General features: G+C 41.0%; 1 protein-coding gene and 1 long non-coding RNA gene across 3 annotated transcripts in view; one reads left to right on the forward strand and one right to left on the reverse strand.

Moving 5' to 3' along the window:
- Window positions 1–26,005, reverse strand: part of LRFN2 (leucine rich repeat and fibronectin type III domain containing 2) — a 125,527-nt gene that overhangs the window by 59,585 nt on the left and 39,937 nt on the right. Inside the window, exons 2-4 of one of the 2 annotated variants that reach the window (XM_065679051.1) lie at window positions 20,116–21,013; window positions 19,977–20,033; window positions 18,355–19,410 (exon numbers count right to left, since the gene is read on the reverse strand). The exons of the other annotated variant lie outside the window; for it this stretch is intronic. Of the exons in view, the coding sequence (XP_065535123.1) occupies window positions 19,297–19,410; window positions 19,977–20,033; window positions 20,116–21,013 (1,069 nt within the window). The 3' untranslated portion in view covers window positions 18,355–19,296. Of the gene's footprint in view, window positions 1–18,354; window positions 19,411–19,976; window positions 20,034–20,115; window positions 21,014–26,005 lie in introns of those variants that run through there. 2 annotated transcript variants of the gene reach the window in all.
- LOC136014255 (uncharacterized) lies at window positions 7,690–19,337 on the forward strand. The gene is made up of 3 exons (XR_010612575.1): window positions 7,690–7,816; window positions 12,355–12,469; window positions 19,184–19,337. It is a non-coding gene; the product is annotated as an uncharacterized LOC136014255 (long non-coding RNA).

The following is a 26,005-nucleotide window of genomic DNA, read 5'->3' on the forward strand; positions in this document are numbered from 1 at the left end:
GACATTAACCTCACAGATGAATCAGGCTTCTCTGTTGCCAAAGTATTCTTCTTAATATGGTATCACTGTCCTTTTATGATTCTATATATTTGCAGGCACTTCTCATCCGCCTCCTTTCTCTGCAGGTTTATTTTCCCTCTTGCTCCAGGCTGTGACGAATGATTCATAAAGCACAGAGCTGCTCTTTGCAAGGTCAGCATCTGTGACATTATTATTGAGTTATTATTATTATTTAACTTATTTTAAACATTGGGTAAAGAGGAATAAAGCATCTGTTAACTGGAAATCTTTTTGTTTGGTTGGTTTTGATACTGAAAAGCGAACTTTCCTTATTGTATAATATGGGAGGCAGGTTTTCTTCTCCTCACACTCAGAACCCAGCAAAAGAATTTGGGAAAACATGTTTGAAAAGCCAGAATATTTGTAAAGTAACATGGAAGAAAAAATGTTCTGGAAATGTATGATCTTGGATCTCAGTCACAGGTTAGTTTTCAGCTCTCTGTAAAACAGGACTTAACTGGCAAAGTGTACATGTGATGCAATCTACTCAAACATCAGGGAGCTCACCTGTGTTATTGAATTTGAGTTCCCTCCCCAGAAAAAGTGGAATTTCTTATTCTGTGAAGAGTCTTAGAACTTAATTATTCATTCAAGTTCAGAATAATTTGATTCAGTTATGACATCCTGACCTGCTAACCAGTGGTGGCCACCTATTTCTCTTCTGTCAAGGGATATTCAAGAAAGAAAATCTGAAATTTTTAGGGAAGAATAACACACCTTTGCCACTTAGTTTCTGAAGGAAAACAGTAGGTCTGGTGACTTTAGCTCTGTACTGGTTGAGAAGGAAAGTTTATTTCTGTGACCCAGTGGACTGCACTGAACAGAATATTCTTCAAGGGGAGTAAGCGATCTGCGAAGATTTCTCATGGAAATCAGGAAGTCCTGATAGGTCTCTATCTCCATGACACATGTAGGTAGCCTTTTCTGAATTATTCATTCCAAGTGTTTTTGCCTTGGACATATTGAAAAGCAGAAGAAAAGGGCGAGAGGGCAACAAAGAAGGGGAAAGGAACTTGACAAGAAGGTAGGGAATGAGGGAAAGAGTACGCTATCAGAAGAAAAAGAATAACATCAAGTATATGGACTTGATGATCTTAAAGATCTTTTCCAACCTAGTTGATTCTATGATTCTATGTTTAGGTGCAAGTTCATATCTGAAGGTCTAATGCAGGTTCATAAAGGGAGGCATGAAGTGAAAAATATGCAAGTGGGAAAGACAAAAGGTTATGCAGAATAAGCTTTAAAGAGATGTTTAAATATTTTCACATTATGCAAACCCTCTCTACAGAAAATGTTGTTTCATTAAAGCTGATTTTCAATGGTTTGATTTTTAAGCGTGGAGACGAAAATGACAGGTTTTTTTCCAGGTTTCATTTTACTTTAAACAAATAGAAAATGTTGTAAAAATACACTTAAAATTTAATTTTGTGGGAAAGGAAATATGACACTTTGGTCAATCTAATTGAATTGAAAATATAAATATTTTTGTTTAGAAACTTTGGAAGACAGGCTGTAGCATTTTTTTCAGAATTGTAGAATATAGTGTGCTTGGTATGGTGTTTTTTGGTTTTGGGGTTTTGTCCCTCCATCTTGAAAGAAAATTAATTTTAGAATATAGAAATCTCTAGCCAAAAGACATTTTGTTCTTGCACAGTGCCTTAGGTGCAGCAATCACTGTAAAGCTGAGTGTTTTCCATTTGCTGCTCTGCAACCTGCCTTTGCTCAGAACTCATTATAACTGTTCACATTGGCTCTTGTGGCAGGGCTTTTCTGAGCTGAAAGAGCACTATTTTTTCCCTTGTTTCATTCTGTTAGTCTCACATGGTTTCCCTCATGGCTTTGTACCCACAAGCCCACAGACTGATCATATAGATGGCTCTCATGGGATGTAATTGCCATCAACGTGGATAATTGCCCTTCATGACCCATTCCTACAGCTCATCTTATGGGTTTTAGTTAATGTTAGGGAAAACCAAAACATAGAGCATAGCAAAGTAGACAGTGGGTATGTACTTGGACATGATTATCCAATGAAACACGTGCACAAAAGCTTAGTGCCAGCCCATATGCAATGCCTGTGTGCAACTAGGCATGCCACAGTTACCATGAAGAGCACCATGAATGGGAACAGCCTATAGGACCCAGAACAGATCCTGATGGAAGGTACAAAGTACTGGGGGACAAAGATAGTTATGGCTACCATCACTATCATAACCTGCTGTACTGTAGAGGGGAATGCTCATCTGGCAGTGTCCCAGCTGGTCACAGGGAGAGGCTTTCCTTTCCTTCCTCCCCACCCTCTTTTCTTTCCCCATTATTTTCTATACCTTCAGTAAGTTTGAAGTTAGTGTGTATGACTTCACCTCCAACCCTGCTAATAAAGCTTTATGCATTAAGCCTGTCTCAATATCCTTCATGCAACCATTTGTCAAACTGTACTACTCAGTTAAAGTTGACTGTTGGTAAATGTGATTTATTGCAAGGCCTGCTATCTTTGAGTAAGACAAACACATCTGTGTCAAACTCCTCCTGCCTTGACCAAAAAAAAACCATTTTCTTCTCTTCTTGCAGGATATACTAAACACCCAAGAATTTATCTGTGGCCTTATGAGGATTCTGTGTCACGAATTCCTGTTTCTTTCTCCCTACACAGAGTAAATATCAGCTTAAGAGGAGAACTGGGCAAACCTGCAGGCACAGCATCAAGTGCCAATAGGTAAAATTGCCAGGAAAGATCAAAGCTGAAAAGGACAGCCAAAAAACCAAACTGCTTGTTATTTTTTTTTTTTTTCCTCTCATCACTGCTTACTTGCCTCCATACGTTTCCAGAGTACCTTCAGAATCAAACATATTTTACATAAAGTAGTTCATCCAGGTCGTCTGTTAATATATTCTTTGGCTAACATGGACTAATGTATATCCAGTAAAAGACAATGGAAAAAGTACGGTCGTTGTTGACTAGAGTCAGATTTTGGGTCATGCCCAAAAGGATTTCACTATCTTTGTTACTGGTGGCTACCTAGATAGTTTATATGACTTATTTATGGGAGACTACATCATCCTAATTCTGTGAAAGACACCCCTATGTACTGTTGGTGGTGTGGAAATGATTGATCAGCCTCTTGAAGTACATCCTTCCTTTCTGTGCAAACGCTGCAGAGGGGAGTCTAAAAGACTGATATACACTAGGCACTTGAGTTTTATATGGCTAAAAGTAGGTAAGATGAATCCCAGCCTAAGTACTCTGCTCCACTTTGTTGTCTGCTCTTCGTAACAGTGCTTCTGCTCTAGCCTTATTGAAAGGGCATGTAGCAGCACTATGTCCTAGCAAAGCACTTGCTGTGGCTCTCCCTGAAGTCAGTGAGAGTTTCTGATTGCTTTTCATAACTGCCCGTTCTTGTTGGTACAAAAGAAAACATTTAATCACAAAGCCAGATACTGCTACCCTAGCAGCAGAGCACATTAAAGGACTCAGCCCATGGATCTCCCTGTGATTCTCTTGGCTGCTCAGTTCCATTCCCACCCCAGCTGTGCAGGAGATCACACAGGGTAATTATACACATTTGTTTATTTCCACTGCTTAACCTAACCAAGAATTGATCTCTCCTATAAAGTAGTTACCACCCAGGAAATGGAGCTGCATTTTTCTCCCGATTGGGTACAGCTCATTAGATCCACGACAGCCTTCGGCTGAACTCCCTGCCAGGGTAATTGGAAGTGACAGTGGTATCGTTTTGCCACATAGCAGTCAGCATTGGCAGGAACAGCCAGATGAGAGAAACACACAGGAGGAGGTGAATCAAAAAGGTTACAGATATAACACAGGATTAGTAATTAAGTAAGACCTCCAGAAAGGCATGTCTTAATTTTAACAAGAGTTATTGAGGACAATCATCTGTCTTAAGTAACAGACAACTGAGCATATAATTATGAAGTGTCAATTAATAGAATTAGCAGCAGACCATAGAAACTTCCATTATTGGCTCTAAAATGAGCTCAGTGGATGACACAAAGTGATTTTCCCTTTCTTTTCCTCACATATATCTTTATTTTTTCTTTCCCACTGTAGGTAAACTTCAGTGAGCTGTTTACTGATGTGTGGTGGGTTGGCTCTGGCTGGGCACGAGGTTCCCACTAAAGCCACTCTAACTCTTTCCTGTCCTCAGCTGGGCAGCGGAATAAGAAATACAATGAAAGGCTTGTGGGTTGAGATAAGTAGAAATAAGCACACTCACCAGTTACTGTCATGGGTAAAATAGACTTGAGCTGGGGAAAACTGAGTTTTATTTATTACCAATCAAATCAGAGTAGGATAATGAGAAATAAAATCTTAAAAATACCTCACCTCCCTCCCTCCCCTACCCAGGCTTAACTTGACTCTAAGTTTCTCTTAACTTTAACTTCTCCCCCCCAGCCACACAGGGGACAGGGAATCTGTGTTGTGGTAAGCTCATCACGCATTGCGTCTGCGGCTCCTTACTCCTCAGGGGAGGGCTCCTTACATTCTTCCCCTGCTCCAGTGTGAGGTCCCTCCCACAGGAGACAGTCTTCCATTAACCTCTTCAACATGGGTCCTTCCCATGGGCTGCAGTTCTTCACAGACTGCTCCAGTGTGGGTCCCTTCATGGGTGCAGTCCTTCAGGAGCAGAATGCTCCAGAATGGGTCCCCCACAGGATCACAGCTCCTGCCAGAAAACCTGCTCCAGAGTGAGCTCCACTCTCCATGGGGCCACAAGTCCTGCTGAGCCTGTTGCAGTGTGGGCTTCCCACGGGGTATTTGCGCACCCCCCTGCTCGAGCCTGGGGTCCTCCCTGGGCTGCAGGTGGAGATCTGCTCCACCATGGACCTCCATTGGCTGCAGGTGAGCCTGCCTTACCATGGTCTGTTTCATGGGCTGCAGGGGAATCTCTGCTCTGGAATGTGGAGCATCTCCTCCCCTCCTCCTGCACTGACCTTGGTGGCTGCAGACCTGCTTCTCTCACATACTCTCACTCCTTTCTCTGGCTACAATTACTATTGTGCAGGTTTTTTCTCCGTTCTTAACTGTGTTATCCCAGAGGCTCTATCACTGTCACTGACGGACCCAGTCTTAGCGACAGGTCCCTCCTGGAGCTGGCTGGATTTGACCTTATTGGAAATAGGGGATGCTTCTAACAGCTTCTTAAGAAGCTGCCTCTGTAGCCCACTGTGCTGCCAAAACCTTGCTATCCAAGCCCAAGTCCAATGTGTACCTCAAGGGGATTTGAATTTAGGGGAAAACAGCCAATGAAATCAACTGTATGCTGTTGCCTGCTATGTAGCACCTTTATAGCCCACCAGCTAGATGTCTTCAGGTCACCAGCGACTGGCCCTGACTTCCCCCCAACCATCATCCCAACAAAGAATAAATTTTGATGAAACCCGATGAGCTCAGCAGTGACCAGATGAGTTCCACTGTGTCATCAGCAGGCAACAATCCAACACTGCACGCTGCCTCTCCTGTTCTGAAAGACTGTTACAAGAGATGGAGCCGACATCATGGACCGGATGAACTCAGCAGCTTTATAGGGATTAGCCATGCACTAAGGAATGATATCTGTGTGTGTGTGTGTGTGTGTGTGTATACACATATGAAACAAGAGTGATGGTATGTTGAAAAATGTGGGATCTGAGCATGACATGAATGGTATGGAATAAGTGGTGGATACTCTCCTGGGTTTAGCAGTAGTAGTCATTTTTCTCATTCTTAATAGCTGCTGCAGTGCTGTGTTTTTGACTTTCAGCCTGAGAACAATGCTGATAACACCGATGTTTTTAGTTGCTGCTTAGTAATGTTTATTCTGACCAAGGACTTTCTGAGTATCATGCTCTGCTAGGGAGGAGGGAAAGCTGGGAGGAAGCAGAGACAGGACACCTGACCCAAACTAGCCAAAGGTGTATTCCATACCACAGCATTTCATGGCCAGTATATAAACTGGAGCAGTTACCCAGAAGGGTTGGATCACTGCTCGGGTCGCGCTGGGTATAGGCCCGCGGGTGGTGAGCAATTGTATTCTCTTCCCTTGTTATTTCCCTTATTATTTTTATTGGTGGTAGCAGTAGTGGTTTTGTGTTATACCTTAGTTACTGGACTGTTCTTATCTCATCCCGTGGGAGTTACATTCTTTCGATTCTCCTCTCCATCCCTCTGGGAGTGGGAGGAGGAAGAAGGCGCGGGAGTGAGCGAGCAGCTTTGTGGTTCTGAGTTACTGGGTGGGCTTAAATCACAACACTAGGATATTTCCCTTCTTTTTAATTGCTTGTAGGTTTGACTATTGTGATAGAGTTCAGTATCATATCTCAAAATTTCCTTGGAACCGCGTAAATGATTTTACCTTCATGATATAGCAGTGATGTATCTTCTCTGAGAAAGGTCTACTTTTTCTCAGGATCTGAAAAGAAAAGGTATTTTTTATTCTTTTTAGTACATTTTCTGAATCTCTAGTCTCTGCCTTTGTAGTGTTTCTGTTCCCGCTTTTTATTTTCATTAGTTGCATTCTCTTGCATGGCACGGGGGTACACTGTTCCTCCCTCCTTTCTTCCAAACCTTGGAAAGGCAAGGAGGGGTTTCTTTCTCAAATAATTGAACAATGGGTGCAAGTAACATGGAAAAGCACATTCTCCTCTGCCTGTTATTTGAGGAGGTAGGTATAGGACTTGATTTTACTTGAAATTGTATGTTTTTAATTTCTTTAAACTAAACACAGGGACCAACACAGTTATTGGATAAGCTTTGCTTGGTTGTTTTCCAGGGTGCTTCATTCACAACGAAAAGTGGGCATCTTTAAGGCAAAGCCAGCACCTGAAAATGAAAAAAACAAAGATTGCCTTCACCAGAGTGGCATTATATAGGTATAGAAGGCATAAGTAAGTATACCTACTGCCTCACAAACCTGAGTGCTGGGCAGCTGTGGTGGATAATGACAACTGGGCTCAGAACAGCCTCTCAGAGAGCAATGTGCTCTCTGTACACAGAAATAAATCAAACTGGACAAAAAAAACCCCAAAAACACAGACTTCTGAAACCTTCTTAACAACAAGCTTGCTCTGCAGATTATTTTTAATTTTGTTGCTCCTATGCAAAGGCAACCACCTAGGAAAGTCAGGAACAAAAGTAACATTTTTCTTCTTCAGAGATGTGATGGGAATAGTGCCTAAAGACATATTAATGACATGTCTCTGATTTGCCCTCTTCCCCTTGTGTACTCTTCCTCCTTGTAAAGCAATTATGAATCCAGTGCTGTTCATACTGACTGCTTTGCTTATCTGTGTCTTTCCTTGCCTGCAGAGAATCCTGCATGGAGCTTTTTGTACCCCTCTTTGTGCTGGGGCTATTAAAACAAAGACTGCTTGCCACAGTGTCATCTCTGATTTACAGTGGTGTTTCTTTTTCTTGCCCTTAGATGGGACTACTACCTAGACAGCACTTTCCACTAAACCATATTTCACATGGGATGAACCTATCTCACACAAACAGCAAGAAGGGATTTGCCTACACTGTGTCTTTAACCCAATCTAATTCAGAGCAGATGGCTCTGAAAGCTGCTCACAGGGGTAGATGTAGTATCAACTGGTCCCTTCCCATGCCAGCACCTGCTCACCATCAGCAGGGCAGTCCTCAGCTGCCCACGTAACCAGAGGGGCAGGAGGTTCTCTTGCTCTGTTCTCTGCTTGCAGGAATCCGGAGTGTCTTTTCAACTGCCTGCCTCATCTTATTATCTGTAATCTTCTGGAAGAGGTTAGTTAAACTTAAATCTTCTTCTGTCCCTTAAAATCTGGTGACGTGCAGGATATGGAGGAGGGATGCTCTCTGGTTAGTGGCTTAGGGTAAACGGACGCTGGAGATCTCAGCGAGGCAAGGAGCTGGAGGTGCGACATGGGATTGCTCAGATGAGAGGTGACATTGAATCAGCAGTGAGAAGTGATGGGTTAACTTGCTGTTTTCCTCCTTCAGAATCTGATTAAATTATTGGAAAATACACAATAATGGGTATCAGGCCTTGAGAAGGGCTGACCGCCTCAGTCTGTCTCTTGAAATCTCTAGTTTCAGAGTCCCATAGCTGGTTGTCAGCTCTGCCAGATGCTGTTAAAGACAAAGTCAACGGGCTGTGTTTAAACTGGTCTTTATTCTGAAAGGAAAAAGGATGTGGTTTCCTTCTGACCCCGTCTGGTACAGAGGATGGACGGCCTCAAGTTTTCAGAAATCATGAGCAAGACTTATTCCAACCTAATCAGAAGATATTATGGTGATAACTTTGGCATTTGAATGAGGATGGGGTTTTTTGCCTCAGTAAGGAGGAGTAAAAACTTATTCTTTTAAGGGACGCTGACAATCTGACAGAATAATATAAGTATTGGACCTTTATGAAAGACACCAAATATAGCAGTGTCATGATAAAAATCACTGACAATGGGTCCATTTTTTGCCCTGAAGCATGCAGAGTGACAGCCTTTAGAATTTTTATGCCAGAGTAGCTGTAGATCCTACCATTATTTACCTAAATGAAATGTATAATACTTTTACTGAAACATTTTCTGTTAGAAGTCAGCCCTAATAATTTAGTGGCCTCAGCCCAGGTACTTATTTTGTCACCATCAATACAGTTTCTGAACAGCTCATAAAATCAAAGTATATTAAGAATTGCAAGATCGCTGCCTGTTGGCAGTAATTAAAGTAGTCTCTCATTCCCATGGAGAATTGATTGCACTTTTTTTTCCTTTTTTTTTTTTAACATATGATTCTACACTTGGTTTTGCATGTGGTCTGTCAATGCTAGAAGATTATGGGATGGTCATGTTCAAAGAGATCACATTTGAACCTGAAATCAGGCTAGTTTGTGATTTTGGTCATTAATTGTTCAGAGTAAGGTCAGCTATTCCACAAAATTTAAGTCTATTTATGATCTTTATCTTGGAGGGGGGAGAATAAGGTTGAACAAACCTGCTTTGTTTCCCTTGATTCAGAGATCAAAGTTACTATAGGTTTTTTTTGTATTTAATACATAATACCCACCTGCTTCACAGACATCCACTTAAAATAATGTTTTGGCCATATATATATATGTATAAATATATATCGATTTAAGAGATTACATTTCCCACACAGCATATGGCATGAAGAGCAGAATACCATGTTAAAAGGTGTGTCTGAGAAAAGGATAAACTCAGTAATTAAATATTCATATTCCAATGCTGCAGGTGGGGATGAACTTAGAGATCCAACACTGATGCAATATGTTTATTGCTATGGAGTTTAATTTCACTTTTCTGCCTCACAGTGTGGAAAGGAAGAAAGTAGTTGGAAAATCGTGTAAACTAAGCCTGTCACACAAGCAGGTTCTTACTTGTATCCCTGTAAAACACTCTAAAACTGAAATGAATGTAACCTGGGTGTTTCAGGGCTGCATAGCAGGAGAGCCAGTAAGGAGCAACTGTTCTAAAAGGCACTCCTGAATCTCAGGTCACTCAATTTTAGTTAAATACAGCAGAATTCCCTCTTCCCTTCCTTCAGTGTCTTGGATATTCGACAGAGAGAGCTACAGTGAGGAGCCTGCCAGAACCGCTACCACCGGCAGGTGTGTGATGACATGTAGCAACAGGAAACAGAAATCTGCACATACGTGTAGTTTTTTGTTTCACACAAACCCTTCATAATAGCTATCCCAAAAGAAAACGAATGGTTTGAAATCTCTTTTGGAACTAATATAACAGCTGCACTGTCAGTATGTGGATCAATACAGACCTGTCTGGTCTCTGAGCTTTCAGGGTCAGACAGAGACTATACAGTCTTGTATCTACCAAAGGTAAGAAGCGTAATAAATCGAAACAGAAAATTTGTATGTGTGTGAAAGAAAAGGGAAGAGGGATGAATAAAGAGGCAATGCCATACTTCATTTCTGTCAGTTCTTATTCTAAGTTGCCCAAGCAAATAAGCTGTAGTCTTCCTCCTGCTACCAGTGATGGGAGCACAATGTGTAAATCCAGTCTTCAGACAACATCAGAACTGTGCAATGGTAAGACAGGAATAGAGACAGGGTGATTTCATTTTGGTGCCTAAGGTTTATATATTCTCTATGCCACTGTCTGATGTGCTGAATCCATGTCATATATGAAGACTATTGAAGAAACATTTTCATAGAAATCAAACATCTTATGCCATGCAGTGGACTGCAAAAAAACAAGCCCTTTTTTTTGCTGCCTCCTATCCTCCACACATCAAAAATTTCCACCTGCTCTCCAGTGTTTTCTGCCAAGCCCAGCGCTGCCAGGCCATTAGCATCCTGGCAGGGACCCACAAGAATCCTGGAGAACTGTAAATAACACAGATTATCTCCCAGAGATCTAGGAGATCTCCTCCTTCTGGGGCCAAGGGAAGGTCTCAACAAAATTTTGTGGAGTTTGAATTCACTCAAAAGACTCCCATTTGAGTGATGTTTTTCTAAGTGTCATAGGCTGGCTGTAGTGATTTTTAGACACTGAAGCTAGATGACTCATGCAATTTAAGGCAGGTCAGAATGTTATGTATATGAGACCAGGTCAATACACACCTAGTGATTTTTTTTTTTTTTTTTTTTTTGTCTGCTCACTGGAACAAATGAACATTTCTAGATCAGCGATTTTATTCATAGGCACCTTAGGCAAGTTTCTTCAGTTGGGATAAACTGGCAGAAGTATCCTATACAAACTGAGAAGTGGCCCTGATGCCTCTAGCATTTCTTCACAATGTTTTAAGAGAACTCTGCCTTTGAGGAAGATGACAGTACAGCCAGAAAAAAAAGTGGGAGTGAAGTAGAACTTGAATACAGACTAATTCAGGTGCCTTTATAAAGCCTTGCAGACTTCTCTCCACAAACCATTAAGTCCTAATTGCCACACTAATGTTATTTTTATATTGTAAGTGCAGCTTCTGAGTCCCAATATTACGGCACCCAAAGGAATTAAAGTAGAATCACAGAATCATAGAATAGTTAGGGTTGGAAAGGACCTCAAGATCATCTAGTTCCAACCCCCCTGCCATGGGCAGGGACACCTCACACTAAACCATCTCACCCAAGGCTTCATCCAACCTGGCCTTGAACACCGCCAGGGATGGAGCACTCACAACCCCCCTGGGCAACCGATTCCAGTGCCTCACCAGCAGGCACTTAGTTTTACCACCTTTTCCACTTTAACCCTTTCAATCTGTGATTATTATTCTGTCAGTGCGTGCTTGCTCATTGTTACTTAAAGGTGTCGTCCTTTCCACCAGGATAACACGCTGCTGGGTAAATTAAGGCCATAACTAACCTGGTTTGGTGCTGAAGCAAGCACTTTCTTCTGACAAGTCGTGAATTAAGGGCTTCTTTCCTCCCACTGGAAGGAGCCTCTTTCATTCCTAAGAAGGGCAATGCTGAGGTGGATTTAAAAGGTTCTTTTCTGTTAAAGGGGTTTGATCTGTGATAATCTCCTGTAATCTGGAGACTACGAGCAAACTGAGTATTAGGCCTGGATTACAAATCCACTCTCAGTGATGTATTTAATTTATCTATTTCAAAACTCATTTAAATATAGTACCATCCTTTTCCCTTCCATAAGGGACATTCAGGAAATGCCTTCCAATTAGGTTTCAAATTTGATTAATTATTATTAGCTGATCCCAGTTCTAGTAATTGCATTCTTCCTTCAGGAATTTCACAACCCTTTTAGAAATTATACAGTATCAGGTTGCAAACTATATGCTATATGTCCATATTAGCCTCACAGCTGATTTTCTTGCTCTGACTGTATTTGGAGTACATGTTGTGAAGTTCAGGAAACACCATCATTTCCATTTTGTTCACCACTAAAGCTCTTAGATTTACATTTTCAAAGTAAATCATCTAATGAATTTGATTTGTTTTTATTGTTGTGTTTTCATTCATTAACTGTTTCTTTCTAGCTTTATAGATACATAAAATAAATACATGCAGAAATTAACTCATTAAACAGATAGAACAGATTCTCAAAAATATCCATGAAAGGATGAGGAATCTGAAGGGTGTAAGATCCTCTCCTCACTAAAATGAGATCCAGGTCATCTAACGTCCTAGTGATTAATTCTGAAGCTCTTCACCAGGTGTTATCCATATTAACGCCAGATACAATCTATACATAGTGGCATTAACAGTTAATCTAACATACCTGACAGTAATACCTTGTAGCTGCTTGAAAACTGGGTCACCAGTTTGATATCAATAGCAAACCAACGGGTCTGTTTAGTCAGTGTATTCATGGTCAATTAATTTGTTCATTTTGCAGTTGTTCTGGAGACACCACCCTGGAAGAGCCATCCTTGAACTACAACTAATCCAATATTGAACTGGCTTCATGCCACCTATGAGGAGATTGCAGAATGATGACAGATGCCTCTCAGGTAATGAGAGTCCTCAGTGTGTGAGTGATGAAGGAATTCTGCTCATCTGATTGTCTTGTTACACTGAATAATTCAAACAGCCGTAATAGTAATTATCAGTCACTAGTAAACAGGAAAGTTGCAGAAGGGTAACTGAGAAAGAGTATGGCCAGAAAATGCATCAGCCATATTCAGCCTGCCCATTCTCCTGTGATCTGCAGTTACTTCATAACACCACGTGGGCTGAGGTGTATAGTAGATAAAAAAAAAATTGCCTCTTGCCTGAAATCAAAGTAAAATAATTGAGGAGGAATGAAACTAGGAAGGGTGCAGAAGGGAGTTGAAGAAGGAGCCAGGTTCGAGACGTGTGGTACTTCCCTCTCAAATAAACTCATGCTGTCACAGATTAACCTAGACGGCAGAAGTGCGGTCCTTCTGGACTGAGGTCATGGTGGGATCTACATTCCCCAATGAGGGACAAGTTCCTCAAGCTCATTCAAGATAATGTTTGGTGGTCTTTGTTGAGGAAGCTTAACCCAGGTGGCTCTGCCCCTCAGACTCTCTGTGGCCAAGGCTGGCAGCAGCACAGTGATGGTAGCTTAGAAGTGGCAGACAAAGCTGTGTTGCGCACATTTGTATTCATGACTCCTAACTGTTGTCAAACTTTAGCCAATACTCAGTGTATTATGGACACTGACATTTCAGTCATTTGAGTCTGTGTAGTCGTTTTGGATGTGTTTTGTAGCAGCCCAACCATATTGCAAGCTAAGGCTCTCTGGAAGCTGTTAAAGCATTTATACTAATGGTCCCAGGACTGTTTGCTTTTACATGCAGCTACTGAGCTTTGCACTGGCCTCACAACCCGACTTTAGAGGTCCACAATTCCACTGGGGTTTCTTCAATAGAAAGCCATCATTTTATGGCTTGTATTAAATAGAAAGATGAATAAGATATTTCTACTGACCCTGATCCAGGGACATCAGTTTGTTAGGATCAAATTGGTATTATACTGAGTGTTTCCTGTCTCATCTACAAATATTACTAAACAACCTGGTAGAGTGCAATGATTTTTTGGAAGATGGGGTCCTTTCTTTATCAAGTTTTGTATTATATGCATAGCCAGAGGGCTGTACGATTTCTGGAAGATATTCTTCGTTTCCTTATGGAGAATAGGAAAAGGACTCCCAGCCCACCAGTAAGGTGGTGGGCTGTGAGGTCATGTGGTGACTGGTGGTCATATGAAATGAATAAATCCTTTCACCACCATTTTAAGGACTGAATTCTCTCTGCTGGTATGAGAAACAGATTATCAACTAATCTGTTTCCTAGAAAGAGGAGGTTTCTGTTCTCTCTCTCTCTTTCTCTCATTAGTATTTCATAAAAATTGCAAATGCTCCCTTATTACCAAACTAGGAAATGTGTACATCACAAACTATACAGTTAAAAAGCACAACATGTACATGTGTGGATATGTTCAATGTGTATGCATGAATACAAATGCACACACTTGCTAATTTATCTGTATCTGGAGATTTATCTCTGGCATTTGCCACCTGTTGGGAGCTTCATACCATGACAAGCACCTGGCACTGTTTCATATCATAGGGCCTTTTGACAGCTGACGCTAGGGAATGCTCTACCTTTGGGGGTTAAGGAGTAATTGATTAGGACAAAGAAAACATACTGCAAAATATAAAATTCCTATGTTTAAAGCAAGAGTTTTGAGGTATTCTTTGATTTAGTTTTTATCTGGCCTACAGCCTAAAACCAAACCTAATTTAATGTGTTTGGAGAAATCGTCTCGTCATTTTTAGGGTAATTTAAAGGTGAAACATACAAGATCTTAATAATGTCACTTGTTAATTCCACATCCAGAATATTATTACACATCCATAACTGCCTGAGTATTGAATTGCAGACACTGAACACAGATGAGAGAGAGTCACTGAGAAAAGATTCCAGAGAAATCGGCTGTAATGAGTAGAAGGAGCTGTTGCATGTACCATATGGTGTGCTGTGGGTTATCCATGGGTTAATGGGTACAAAGCATTGCAAACAGATGTGACATTCAAGCTATTCAGAGACTAAAATGTTTTCTTGGCTATCAGGTAGAATTATTCATTGGCCTCCAGGTTAGAAAGTATTTAAATTGCTGCTACATTTATTGCACTCTCTCAGAAACCTCCAAGGGCTTCTCTTGGTCATCTGTCTTTGCAACTTTTTGCTGGGTGAAGAGTGAGAATGAAACAAGTAGAGCCTTTTCGAATATTATTTTCTTCTGTTTCCAGAACAGATTAATTCCATGATGTGGGATATAAACACAAAGGAAAAGTTTAGCAAAGGAAAAGCTACCTTTTCAGTCTTGCCTCATGCAGGGCAGAGGCACTTTTCATTGCTTTGCTGTTATGCATTACTTTACAAATGAATTAATTCAACAGTAACAAAGTACTTTTTGGAGACATATAAAGATTTTCCTCTAAGGATAAGGAGAAAACAAATCAGTTGCTGTTCTCTAGAACTGGCAAACTGAGAAAAGATCTTTGAAACTAAAAATATACTCAAATTCATGAAACCTGTAAGGAGGATACAAATCGTATGCAAATAGTGTGGTCTGCTTTGCTATGCATATATACATATGCAGACATTCGCATACACTTTTATTTTCATTTCATACAACCATTTGGTTCCTAGCATACATCAAATGAAATCCACATCATCACTAATTTCAGAGATTCCCACTTCATCATCTTGTTCAATAGTCTCCAGGATGACATTCTGGGGATTTGGGTGGGGTTTTTTAGCAGGACTAATTCTATGCAAGAATTTCATAGTGGAATCATATCTTGTTCTTTCACAGAATCACAGAATCCCAAGGGTTGGAAGGGACCTCAAAAGATCATCTAGTCCAACCCCCCCGCAAGAGCAGGGTAACCTACAGTACATCACACAGGAACTTGTCCAGGAGGGCCTTGAATATCTCCAGTGTAGGAGACTCCACAACCCCCCTGGGCAACCTGTTCCAGTGCTCTGTCACTCTTACAGTAAAGAAGTTCTTCCTGATGTTAACGTGGAACTTCCTATGCTCCAGTTTACACCCATTGCCCCTTGTCCTATCACTGGGTATCACTGAGAAAAGCCTAGCTCCATCATCCTGACACCTACCCTTTACGTATTTGTAAACATTGATGAGGTCACCCCTCAGTCTCCTCTTCTCCAAGCTAAAGAGACCCAGCTCCCTCAGCCTCTCCTCATAAGGGAGATGTTCCACTCCCTTAATCATCTTTGTGGCTCTGCGCTGGACTCCTTCAAGCAATTCCCTGTCCTTCTTGAACTGAGGGGCCCAGAACTGGACGCAATATTCCAGATGCGGCCTCACCAAGGCTGAGTAGAGGGGGAGGAGAACCTCTCTTGACCTACTAACCACACCCTTTCTAATGCACCCTAAGATGCCATTTGCCTTCTTGGCCGCAAGAGCACATTGCTGGCTCATGGTCATCCTCCTATCCACCAGGACCCCCAAGTCCCTTTCCCCTTCGCTACTTTCCAGCAGGTCACCCCCCAACCTGTACTGGTACATGGGGTTGTTCTTCCCCAGATGCAAGACTCTACGCTTGCCCTTGTTAAATTTCATCAAGTTTCTCCCCGCCCAACTCTCCAGCCTGTCCAGGTCTCGCTGAATGGCAGCACAGTCCTCTGGTGTGTCAGCCACTCCTCCCAGTTTTGTGTCATCAGCGAACTTGCTGAGGGTGCACTCAGTTCCCTCATCCAGGTCATTGATGAAAATATTAAACAGCACCGGTCCCAGCACCGACCCCTGAGGGACTCCACTAGTCACAGACCTCCAGCTAGATTCTGCGCCATTGACCACAACTCTCTGCCTTCTTCCTTTCAACCAGTTCTCGATCCACCTCACTACTTGATCGTCAAGCCCACACTTCCTTAGCTTATCTATGAGGATGCTGTGGGAGACAGTATCAAATGCCTTACTGAAATCAAGAAAAACTACATCTACCGCTCTACCATCATCCCTCCACCTAGTCACTTCCTCATAGAAGGCTATAAGGTTGGTCATACATGACTTCCCCCTCATAAAACCATGTTGGCTGTTCTTAATGACCCCCTCATCCTTGATATGCCTAGTGATGGAGTCAAGAATAAGTTGTTCCATCATCTTTCCAGGGATGGAGGTAAGGCTGACCGGTCTATAATTACCCGGGTCCTCCTTGCCCTTCTTATAGACTGGTGTGACCTTTGCCATCCGCCAATCCTCAGGCACCTCGCCCGTTTCCCACGACTTACCAAAGATGATGGAGAGTGGCCTAGCAATGACCTCCGCCAGCTCCCTCAGCACCCGTGGGTGCATTCCATCCGGACCCATCGATTTACAGATGTCCAGATTGCATAGCTGATCCAACTAAATGGCATGTATTTTTAGGAAAAAAAAAGCTTATCTCACTATCATAAAACATGTCAAAAAATAACTTACAGGGGCAATATAAAATAACTTACAACTTACAAAATAACTTGCAACTTAATAACTTACAAACATACACATGTGCAGCTGTCTTTAGTTATTTCCACAGCATTCACCTTAAATTCTGTAGCACATTCAGTTTCCCAGGCTTCTCTTTCAGAAGGCTCTTTTTGATCTTTGTTGTCCTCCTTACTGTCTGCTCCACCTGACACTTGCATCTAAAGTGCAGCTACTGCAGCTGCACATCGCACTACTGCACATTAATACATTAATATGTGAGTCGGTACTGTTGCTTGAGTCCCATATGAATTTCTCTGTGGAGTGTTGTGAGACTAAAGAACGAGGCCATCTGAACTAGCTGAGCTCCTCAATGATGTATGAATATATTTATTACACCCAGGTACCTATATAACATTTCACCAGCCGCTGACATGCAGTCGTACTCAGAAGCAAAGCAAAGAACGATGCCTACAGCAGCACTAAAGAAAAGTAAGTTGGGTGAAATGCACACTTGAAAATGGAGATAAAATAAAGGCAAGTTAGAGTTGATTAGATGGTATGTGGAAGACCCTGGGGTCACACTTGTGCATTAACAATTAAGTCATGGATACAGAATGTAACCCAAAATACAGAGCAGTCTTCAAAGGGGCAAAGTCTGCTCTCAAAGAGGTAAAGGGGAAGACACAGGATAATTTCAGAGGTGTGCTTGGCTGGCTGTGTAAGCAGTGCAGTGGCTGGTTGCACCTGAAGGATGACCACAACCTTGGAAGTGCCCAGGAACTGGCACCACCAGGCAAGTCTGGCTCCGTCCCTCCCTCAGGGCTGGACAGTTGTTGGCTCCCCATGGTGGTCTCTGCCTCCCTTGTGAGTGCCTAAGTCCTCGATGTGCTGTAAGCACCAAAGGTTATTGCTGGGGGCTTGTTTCATTTTGCTCAGTATTTGCAAATTTGCTGATGCAGATTGAGCCTCATTCATTAAAACTAAATGAATTTAAATCACAATTAATAGCAATAAATGCAGCTCTTAGATTGTGGACTTTACTACCTGGGCTCTTTGGCAACTATCCATTATTTTAAAATAGCATCTGTTGGCTTACTTCCTCTAATCTTGTATGAGAAAGTGAAAGAGATGCTTTCGTTTTTAATAAAGAAAATAGTATATCGTATATGATACTGCTTTTGAAAATTCGTGGCTGCATATGCTACTAATATCGAGGAACTCAAGGGCTATGCTAAAAATAACCAAGATAGTTTAAAAAATAATTACCACTCCTTCCTTAGGTTTCAAAGCAGAACACAGAACAGTAAATAAATGAAAAGCAAGTACTTCTCCCAAGAATGTTTTTTACTGTACATTTTGTAGCAAAAAAAAAAAAAAAAAAAAAGAGAGAGAGAGAGAGAAAATAAAGGAAAAATATTCTGATCACAGGGATGTCATTTTCTAAAACTCCAAGTAGGAAACATGACAAATACAAGATAAAGTACACAGCCATGTCACAATATATCCTGCACCTTTAAAAAAAATATACATACAATTTCTTTCATGTGTTATTTTCTCTGTGCCTTGCATCCTTTCCACACACTTTTTACAAAATCATAGGATTTACAAAATCAATGTGCGATTTCAGGATGGTTCCCAGCAGCTGATCACAAATAAATAACAAACAAATGAAAGGGCAGTTTCAGTAGTCACCAGAATGCTGGAAATTACAGTAAAGTCATTAAGGAAAATTATGTCAAATGGGTGGGCAATGTGCATTTACACAACCATAGCAATGATCCCAAAACCTAATGTGAGAAACAGTTTACAAGCCCTAAAGAACTCCTGTTTTTGGTTAGCAAGGACCTTAGTGAGGGTGACAGATGGGAGAGCAGGAGTATGCTGGGGACTGAGGGAAAGGCCATCTGTAGTACAGGGGACACATGGGAGACCCCCTTCTCTGAGACAACTAAATTTACCTTGGTTTTGGTGGCTAATTTGGAGCATACCCAATTTCCTGAAATACACAAAATCTTACGTTTCCTGTGATGCTACTGATACAGTTGAGCCATATCATAGTGACTAGACAAAGCTTTTTTTCACAATAAGGTAAAAGTCTGTGTTTTTTTTTTTTGCGTCAGCTGAACAGTGACAGTGTGGCCTTTGCCAGAAGCTGTTAGTATTAATAACATGAAGAGTTCATGGGAGCTACTTTCATTTTCCCTTTCTTTATCCTTTAATAGGAAACCTTGATTGCTATTTTCCCTATCTATCTTTGACAGCAACGCCGCTACAGATATCAATAGCTGCTGCAATCTGCCTTGAGCATTGACAAGCAGAGACTATGAAGAAGATGGAAGAAAGAGGATTGTCTATTTTTTTAATGTATTAACCCCTAGATTTTATTTTTCTGAAGACATAAAGGGGTACATTGGAGGTGAGTTATACAGTACATCAGAAATTTGACCTTTGTACATATCCTTCTTTTCATCTTGGGGATTTGATGAGACTGAAAACAAAACAAAAAATACACGTAAACGTATTTTGTGTTGTGGGGAAAAAAACAACTCGAAAGCACTAACAAGGCAAAACAGAAGAGCTCATTAAATTTGAACCAAAAGCCCACTCAATAACAAGTATTGTTTTCCCAGATGTCACAGCTAACACCATGAGATTACGCTGAACAGTTTGCTCTGATCTGTGTGGATGCCCTGCCTGCACTTTTGAGAAAGTCACTTGCAATGACAACCAGATTATATCCTAGCACAAGTTTTATATCCACAGAAGAGTACTTCTATGGTTAAAGAAAAGAGGTGCCCTTTAAAAAACAAAACCAAAATAAACCCTTTAAAATTAAATTTATGCTGTTAAATGCCTTTTCATCTTCTTTGCTTAATGGTTCACCAAGAGTCTGAATAACTTTTGGAAAACAACGTTAAATAAAACTACCAAATTCCTTGAAACATTCACTCATAATTTAGTTGGGGCCAGATAAGAAAGGCTTCATACATGCCTATTCACATTTCATGACCTTCTTTCTCTTTTAATATCCCTGTTACTTATTTGTTTACTTACCTTTTTGGCCTGTACAACTGAAAACATTTCTTCCCCTCTCTTTCCAAATGAATGGCCCTGCAACAAACCACGCTTTATAACACATGAGGGGAGAAGAGGAGGGGGGAGACATTGATATTTACACTGTGCTTTCCATTACCCACTCTGAGCTCCCGAAAGTCCCTTTCACCCCTGTTAGGTCATTATCATCATACTGTAAAAGCATGCCGTTCACCGAAAGGCTCCTTTTTGTCCAAATGTTTGTTATCTTTTTTGGGTAGGTACAGCACTGAGATGTGGCGAAGTCACCCATGTCAAAAGAATGGCTACGTTTAGTTTTTCCCTCCAGAGGCAACATGAGGAGGCTGCGAAATTTGGACTCTGGCTGGCCCAACAGTGGCTCTTTGTCCGAGTGGCAGGCCACTGTGGAAGTTCTAGAGTCTGTCTTCTCCTCCTTTTTCTGACATTTTAGTTCCAGGGAGGCAAAAGCTCCCATTAGGCGGTCAATATTGTGTTTTGACCTGGAAGGAGGTCTCCACTTACTGGACAATGTGCCCTGTTCACTTTGGAGGCTATAGTCATCACACTCATGGCTGTTTGCAGAGCTGGAGGAAGAGGAGATGCTGCTTCGTGCAGACTGACAGTTGAACTCCATAAGTTCATTTCTCACCACCACTTTGGGGTTGACTTGGGGCAAGACTCCATTCTGAACTAGTTGTGATCCATTTGTCTGTGAGTAGACATTGCTGACGTTAGACATCTTGTCCTGGGAATTGCTGCAGACCTTATAGCGGACCATGAGAACGATAATGAATACCAACAGAGTTGCCACAATGATGCCTCCAATTATCAGAATCATGGTCCCACCCAGGAACTGACTGTGTATCGACTGACACTGAGGGTAGTCTTCTTTGGTGAAGAACTGAGCGCATCCCACAATATTGGTGGCAGTAAGGGTTGTGGCTGTGTCATCCCACATTGCCAGGACACAGAGGTCATAGCCTGTTCCAGAAACAAGGTTGTTTACAACAAAGGCTTTGTTTGTAGCTGGAATCATCCTTAAAAAAAAAAAAAAAAAAAAAAAAAAGGAAAAAAAAAAAAAGGTTACTTTTGACACTAAGGGAAAAGAGAGGAGAACAGACATAAGAACAGTATGGTGTTTACTGTTCTTGGTACTGGCAGAGAGGAGCAGAGCCATAAAATTCAAACAAGCATTCAGGCTTCCCAACTTCTGTGAGTCCAACACCAACCCCACATTCAAAACTGCACAAGTTCTGAGAGCCATCTCTAAAATGTGCAATGAAAGGAATAGGAAAAAGCAGACCAAACCAGTCCGGTGTTTTGACTTTTTTTCTCCTCATTTTCATCTGTCTTAATTTTAAACATACTAAAATCTGAACAAATAAAATAAAAATATGTGCCTATAAGGAGTAGTTCTTTCTGAGTGCACAAATGACTCTTCCACTTGCTGAGTCTGAACCTGGCAGTTGTGAGATCACTTCACACATGCCTGAACACTTACTAACATCGGCAGGTTGCTTTCCTGGTGAAGACAACAGGCTACATTTAGTTTTCCTATTCCATGAGAATGCAGTGCAGGCAATCACTTCACTCTCACACCTACTTTCCCCATCCTGCCCACTGTGGAAGATATCTCCTAGAAATGGAGCTATCATATTCTTTGCCAGAAATTTTTCACTGCAACCACCTTATTCTGTGTGATTGTGAAAGAAATACCAGCATTGGCAGTATGGTCTGTGGAAGTGTGAGAAGAGGTAGAAAGATGAAGGGATGGAAAGAAGAAGGTTTCTTTAAAATAATAATAAAAAAGAAAACCTCAAATAGAAACCAAAAAAACACCCCAAACCAAACAGCTAAGCCAAGCTCCAAATTTGGTCATTTATGGATATTATACTTTGCTGCCACAAAACTTAAGTAGCCATTTGAACTCACGCAATATTAGACCATCACTAGCATTCAAAATTACCAGATAGGAATTAATATGGTCTACCCCCACTTCAAACTGCCTAAAATTGCAGCACATTAGTGGAATACAGCAGAGAATCACAGATATGGTGCCTGCTGAGTAGCCAAAAAGAAAACCGAAGAGATGTTCCATGCAAGCTTGTCTTTACTTCCACATAACAGGCTTGAGGGAGAGACAAAAGCTGACATTAAAAGCAGCCCATTCTGACTTAGAGCTGCACATATTTAGCACCTGCAACAAGGGAGCCCTACAGTCACTTACACCACACAGCAAGCTGGTGTGACTGCAATTGGCATAGTAAGGTCTGGCAGGAAGAAAAAGCCAGACTCCTTGTGGAGTGCCAGGCTTTCTTAGCCTGAAAATGTCATCACAGCTAGCATAAACTGCAGCTCTGCAGAAGTCCTTCTGTGCAGCGTGAGGGAGCAGGCCTGTGCAGAGGAGCAGCAATGCAAAGATGCCACATAAATGAGCTTCTGATCATCTTTGCATTTATGCATTCATACCACTTACACAACCTTTCAGTCTGGACACAGGTGAGGATGTGGCTCCTTTTTAAAAAGCAAAAAAACACACACACAAAAATCTGTAAGGAAAAGAATTATCAATGAGAGATACCTGGAACATAAACATCACCTGGCAGGTGTATTCAATATTATGTTTTTGAGGTTCTGAACATGTTTATCATTCTAATGAAGATGTTCAGCATAGGCATAGATGAGCTATTCAGAGTGAGCTGAGACATCATAAAGAAACCTTCCTGGAAAACTCCAGATAGAGCTGCTAAAATGGCCTCAACAGCTGGGGTAATGCCTGCACTCTGTTGAATAGGTTGAGGCATTGCATATGCACACACCAGGGATGATATATGGAATAACAGAATGCTATTGATCATCAAATGTATGATCTTCAAACTCTTGAACAGTTTCACCGGTTGTCTTATATCTCCTTCTGTATCACCTAGTGCTATATTCCATTTAACACCATCACTCCCAGGCACGTGCTTAAAAAATTCTGCAGTGTGCAAGTTGTCCAGAAATTATTTCACTGTAAAACCTTATTACAAACAAGTAACACTGCTAGCAGAAACAACAATCAACCCTATAAACCGGGTCTATGACTTGGGTCATAACTCTTGAAAAACAGAGCTATAACACCATCTGTTAGAGCAATTTCTTTTGTTTTGCACTCATAAAACACAGAGACCTCTACATTCTCTCCAAATGAACAGCAAAAAAAACAACTGGATTTACATAGAATATAGTTTTGCGTGTATCTTATGTGTATAGAATTGTAGTCTTTCAGACTGTATTTCAGACAGCGTCAACTGTATAGACTGAACACTAATAACTTCCATCATTTACAACTTGCTTTCTTCTAATAGAAATATACACAAGCTGCCAAGAAAATGTAACTGCCTGGAATATTTCATGTACTGGCAGGTAGTGATAGTGGCGTAAAAGGTAAAGCCATTCCATTTTAAAATGTATAGTAGTAAGGCCATAGCCAGTCCTAAAGCTTGGCCAGGTTAACTACACTGAAGCTTGCCATAAAAGCTTATCTTAGCCTTTAAAAGAAACTGAGTCATTTCTAAACTCTATCAGTCCTGGAAGCTACAGCTGTGGTAATATTGGGATTAATAATAGCTTTATAAATGATCACAGTTGCAATCCTAATTATGGAAAAAGCAATCAACTCTCCATATACATCTAAAATGAAGAATTTTGGATGTTTCCATAAATGAACTTCAAATGTTCTTGTAAAATATTCAGATTAATGTTATTGTCAGAAAACAGCTGAGCATAGGAATAAGTACCAAGTTCAAGACTACTAAGAGTTAAGTAATTAAACTCAGACTCAGCTTTCTAGCTTGCAGGGAAGACGATCTTGTTTTCATGAAGTTGCCAAATTGTGAGAGTAATTTGGCACTTCTCCATGTTTTATCCCACCCTTCCCAAATATACGATCAGCGAGCTATGATGGATGACATTGCTTAACGTTTCCACACCTAAAATCAATGCAGACACATTTTCACTCTGGGATATTGATGACTCTTCAATTGTCCCCAACACAGGTAGCTGCAAGATGCTACTTCAATCTTTGCTTTGCTGCCTAAGAGAGGGAGTCTTTTCATAGCACCACATGTACAAGGACCACCATGACCTGCCATTGGAACTCAATAACTAAGAGCTGTCACAGAACTAAAAGGGGTCATTAAAACTGTTTCTAAGCAGAGACTCTGCAAGACTTTATTCATTTCAATCATCAGCTAAACACAAGAAGTTGGTTCCAGGTAGCAAGCATCTATAGCCTGGTTCATTAAAAACAAAACTAGCTGTGTCAGGGACAATAGATAATGGTCCGTGGTGAAACACACAAAGGTAGAAAAATACTGTTTGTCTGTTTTGGCTCCTCCCTGGAGATTCCTGCTTTAGCTGCTCCCCAGAAAGTCCGGCTTTGGTTCCTACCCGGAAAGTTTTGCTTTAGAACTCCCTGGAAAAGTCTCGACCCTCAGAGACCTTTCTAGATATTGCTGGCCACTTTTTCTGATGTAGGCTGGCCTCCTGCATTGGAATGAGTGTGTATTTTTGTCAGTATAAAAGCCTGAGCCTCGTGCAATGCGGGGGAGGCAGAATGTCATACCACCAAGGTCTACGTGGCCTCTGTGGGGAGGCCCACTATGGTTGAGCCTGCCACCTCGCACTGCAATGATGATTCTCAGAGCTGGTTTCCTGATTATATTCATAGGGTCTTTGGGGTTGGTAAGATAACCAAACGTCAGAAATATCCTTTACTGTATCCTTTACTATCTCTATATTTTCCTATATCAATAAACTAGTTGAGAGTTCTCTATTTGTGTCTTGTTTTCTCTCACCTGGAACCCTTGAACTCTGGAACACTAGCTTCAGAAAGTTGTTTTTGAAACTCATTAGATCCTAGCATTCACTTTTTAGATCCCAAATAGCAAACATACTTAGTTGTAGCAGTATCTTAAGGCAAGGAGCCTGGTATCGTCCACTTCTTCAGGGCAGTGTGATCTTGCAGGGATGCTTCTTGTCACAGAAGAGGAATAGAGATCTAAATTTGATACTAGCCTTTCTTTAAGGAAAAAAAAAAAAAAAGTAAGAAATGACTAATTGCAAGAGGAGATCAACTAGCAAAACACTTACTTATAAACCAATAGTAGATTATGATAGGTTTAATGTGCACAGTTTAAGGAGCCTGGGAATAGTGAGAACTGGAAAAGCAAATGAATATTCAAATACGTCAACAGCGTAAGTGTAAACGTAGTCCTAGCTGGGACAACAGGAAATATGAAAAACTCCCTTTAGCAAAATTCACTATCCAGACACTGTCTTTCTTGTCTGTTTTGTTTTTCTTGGGGTAGGAGAAGAAGGCAAATCTCCTCCACTTTAGTGCCAGGAATTTGCTACCTTATTCTTAAGCTTTCCGGATTCTACCTGAAGGTCAAAATACCCCAAGGGAAACTATTTGTATAAGAATGTGGTTCTGACCTCTCTGAAGACCTTAGCTCTAAGGAACGAAATGAACATAAGAGTCTTACAACTGACCTTAATTAAAAAAAAAAAACAACCCTCTTCTCTTGCCCTTTGGCACAACAACATCACTTACTGGAAAAGGAGGAGACCTGTGGCCAGGATTGGAGTATGGCATAAGTGCCTGAAATAGAAAAGCAATAGACAGAGGCTCCTATGAGAGTTTACATGTGATGAAGTGCTACGAAGCAGAGATGAAAGTTTGCAGTGCTTTTGCAAATGATACATTTTCTTCAACCCATGGAGATTTACGTCTCATTTTGTGAAAGCACTAAAGTGAGAGCATAAGACCCTTTTTAAAGCAAGGATAGTGCTAGCACCCTTCTTTGAAGTCAACCTTATTTTCTACCACCACCATTAGAAAGTCCTTGCTATGTCCTTGTAGACATAACGTATGGAAATCAAGTAATTTTGTAATTGCTCACTTCAGTATGTGGTGATATTAAGAAAATTAAAAAATAAATAAATTAGAAATGCAGGAGAAAAAGTTTTGCTGCAGACTTCACTTA

This window comes from Lathamus discolor, chromosome 5, assembly GCF_037157495.1.
Source record: "Lathamus discolor isolate bLatDis1 chromosome 5, bLatDis1.hap1, whole genome shotgun sequence".
Lineage (NCBI taxonomy): Eukaryota > Metazoa > Chordata > Aves > Psittaciformes > Psittacidae > Lathamus > Lathamus discolor.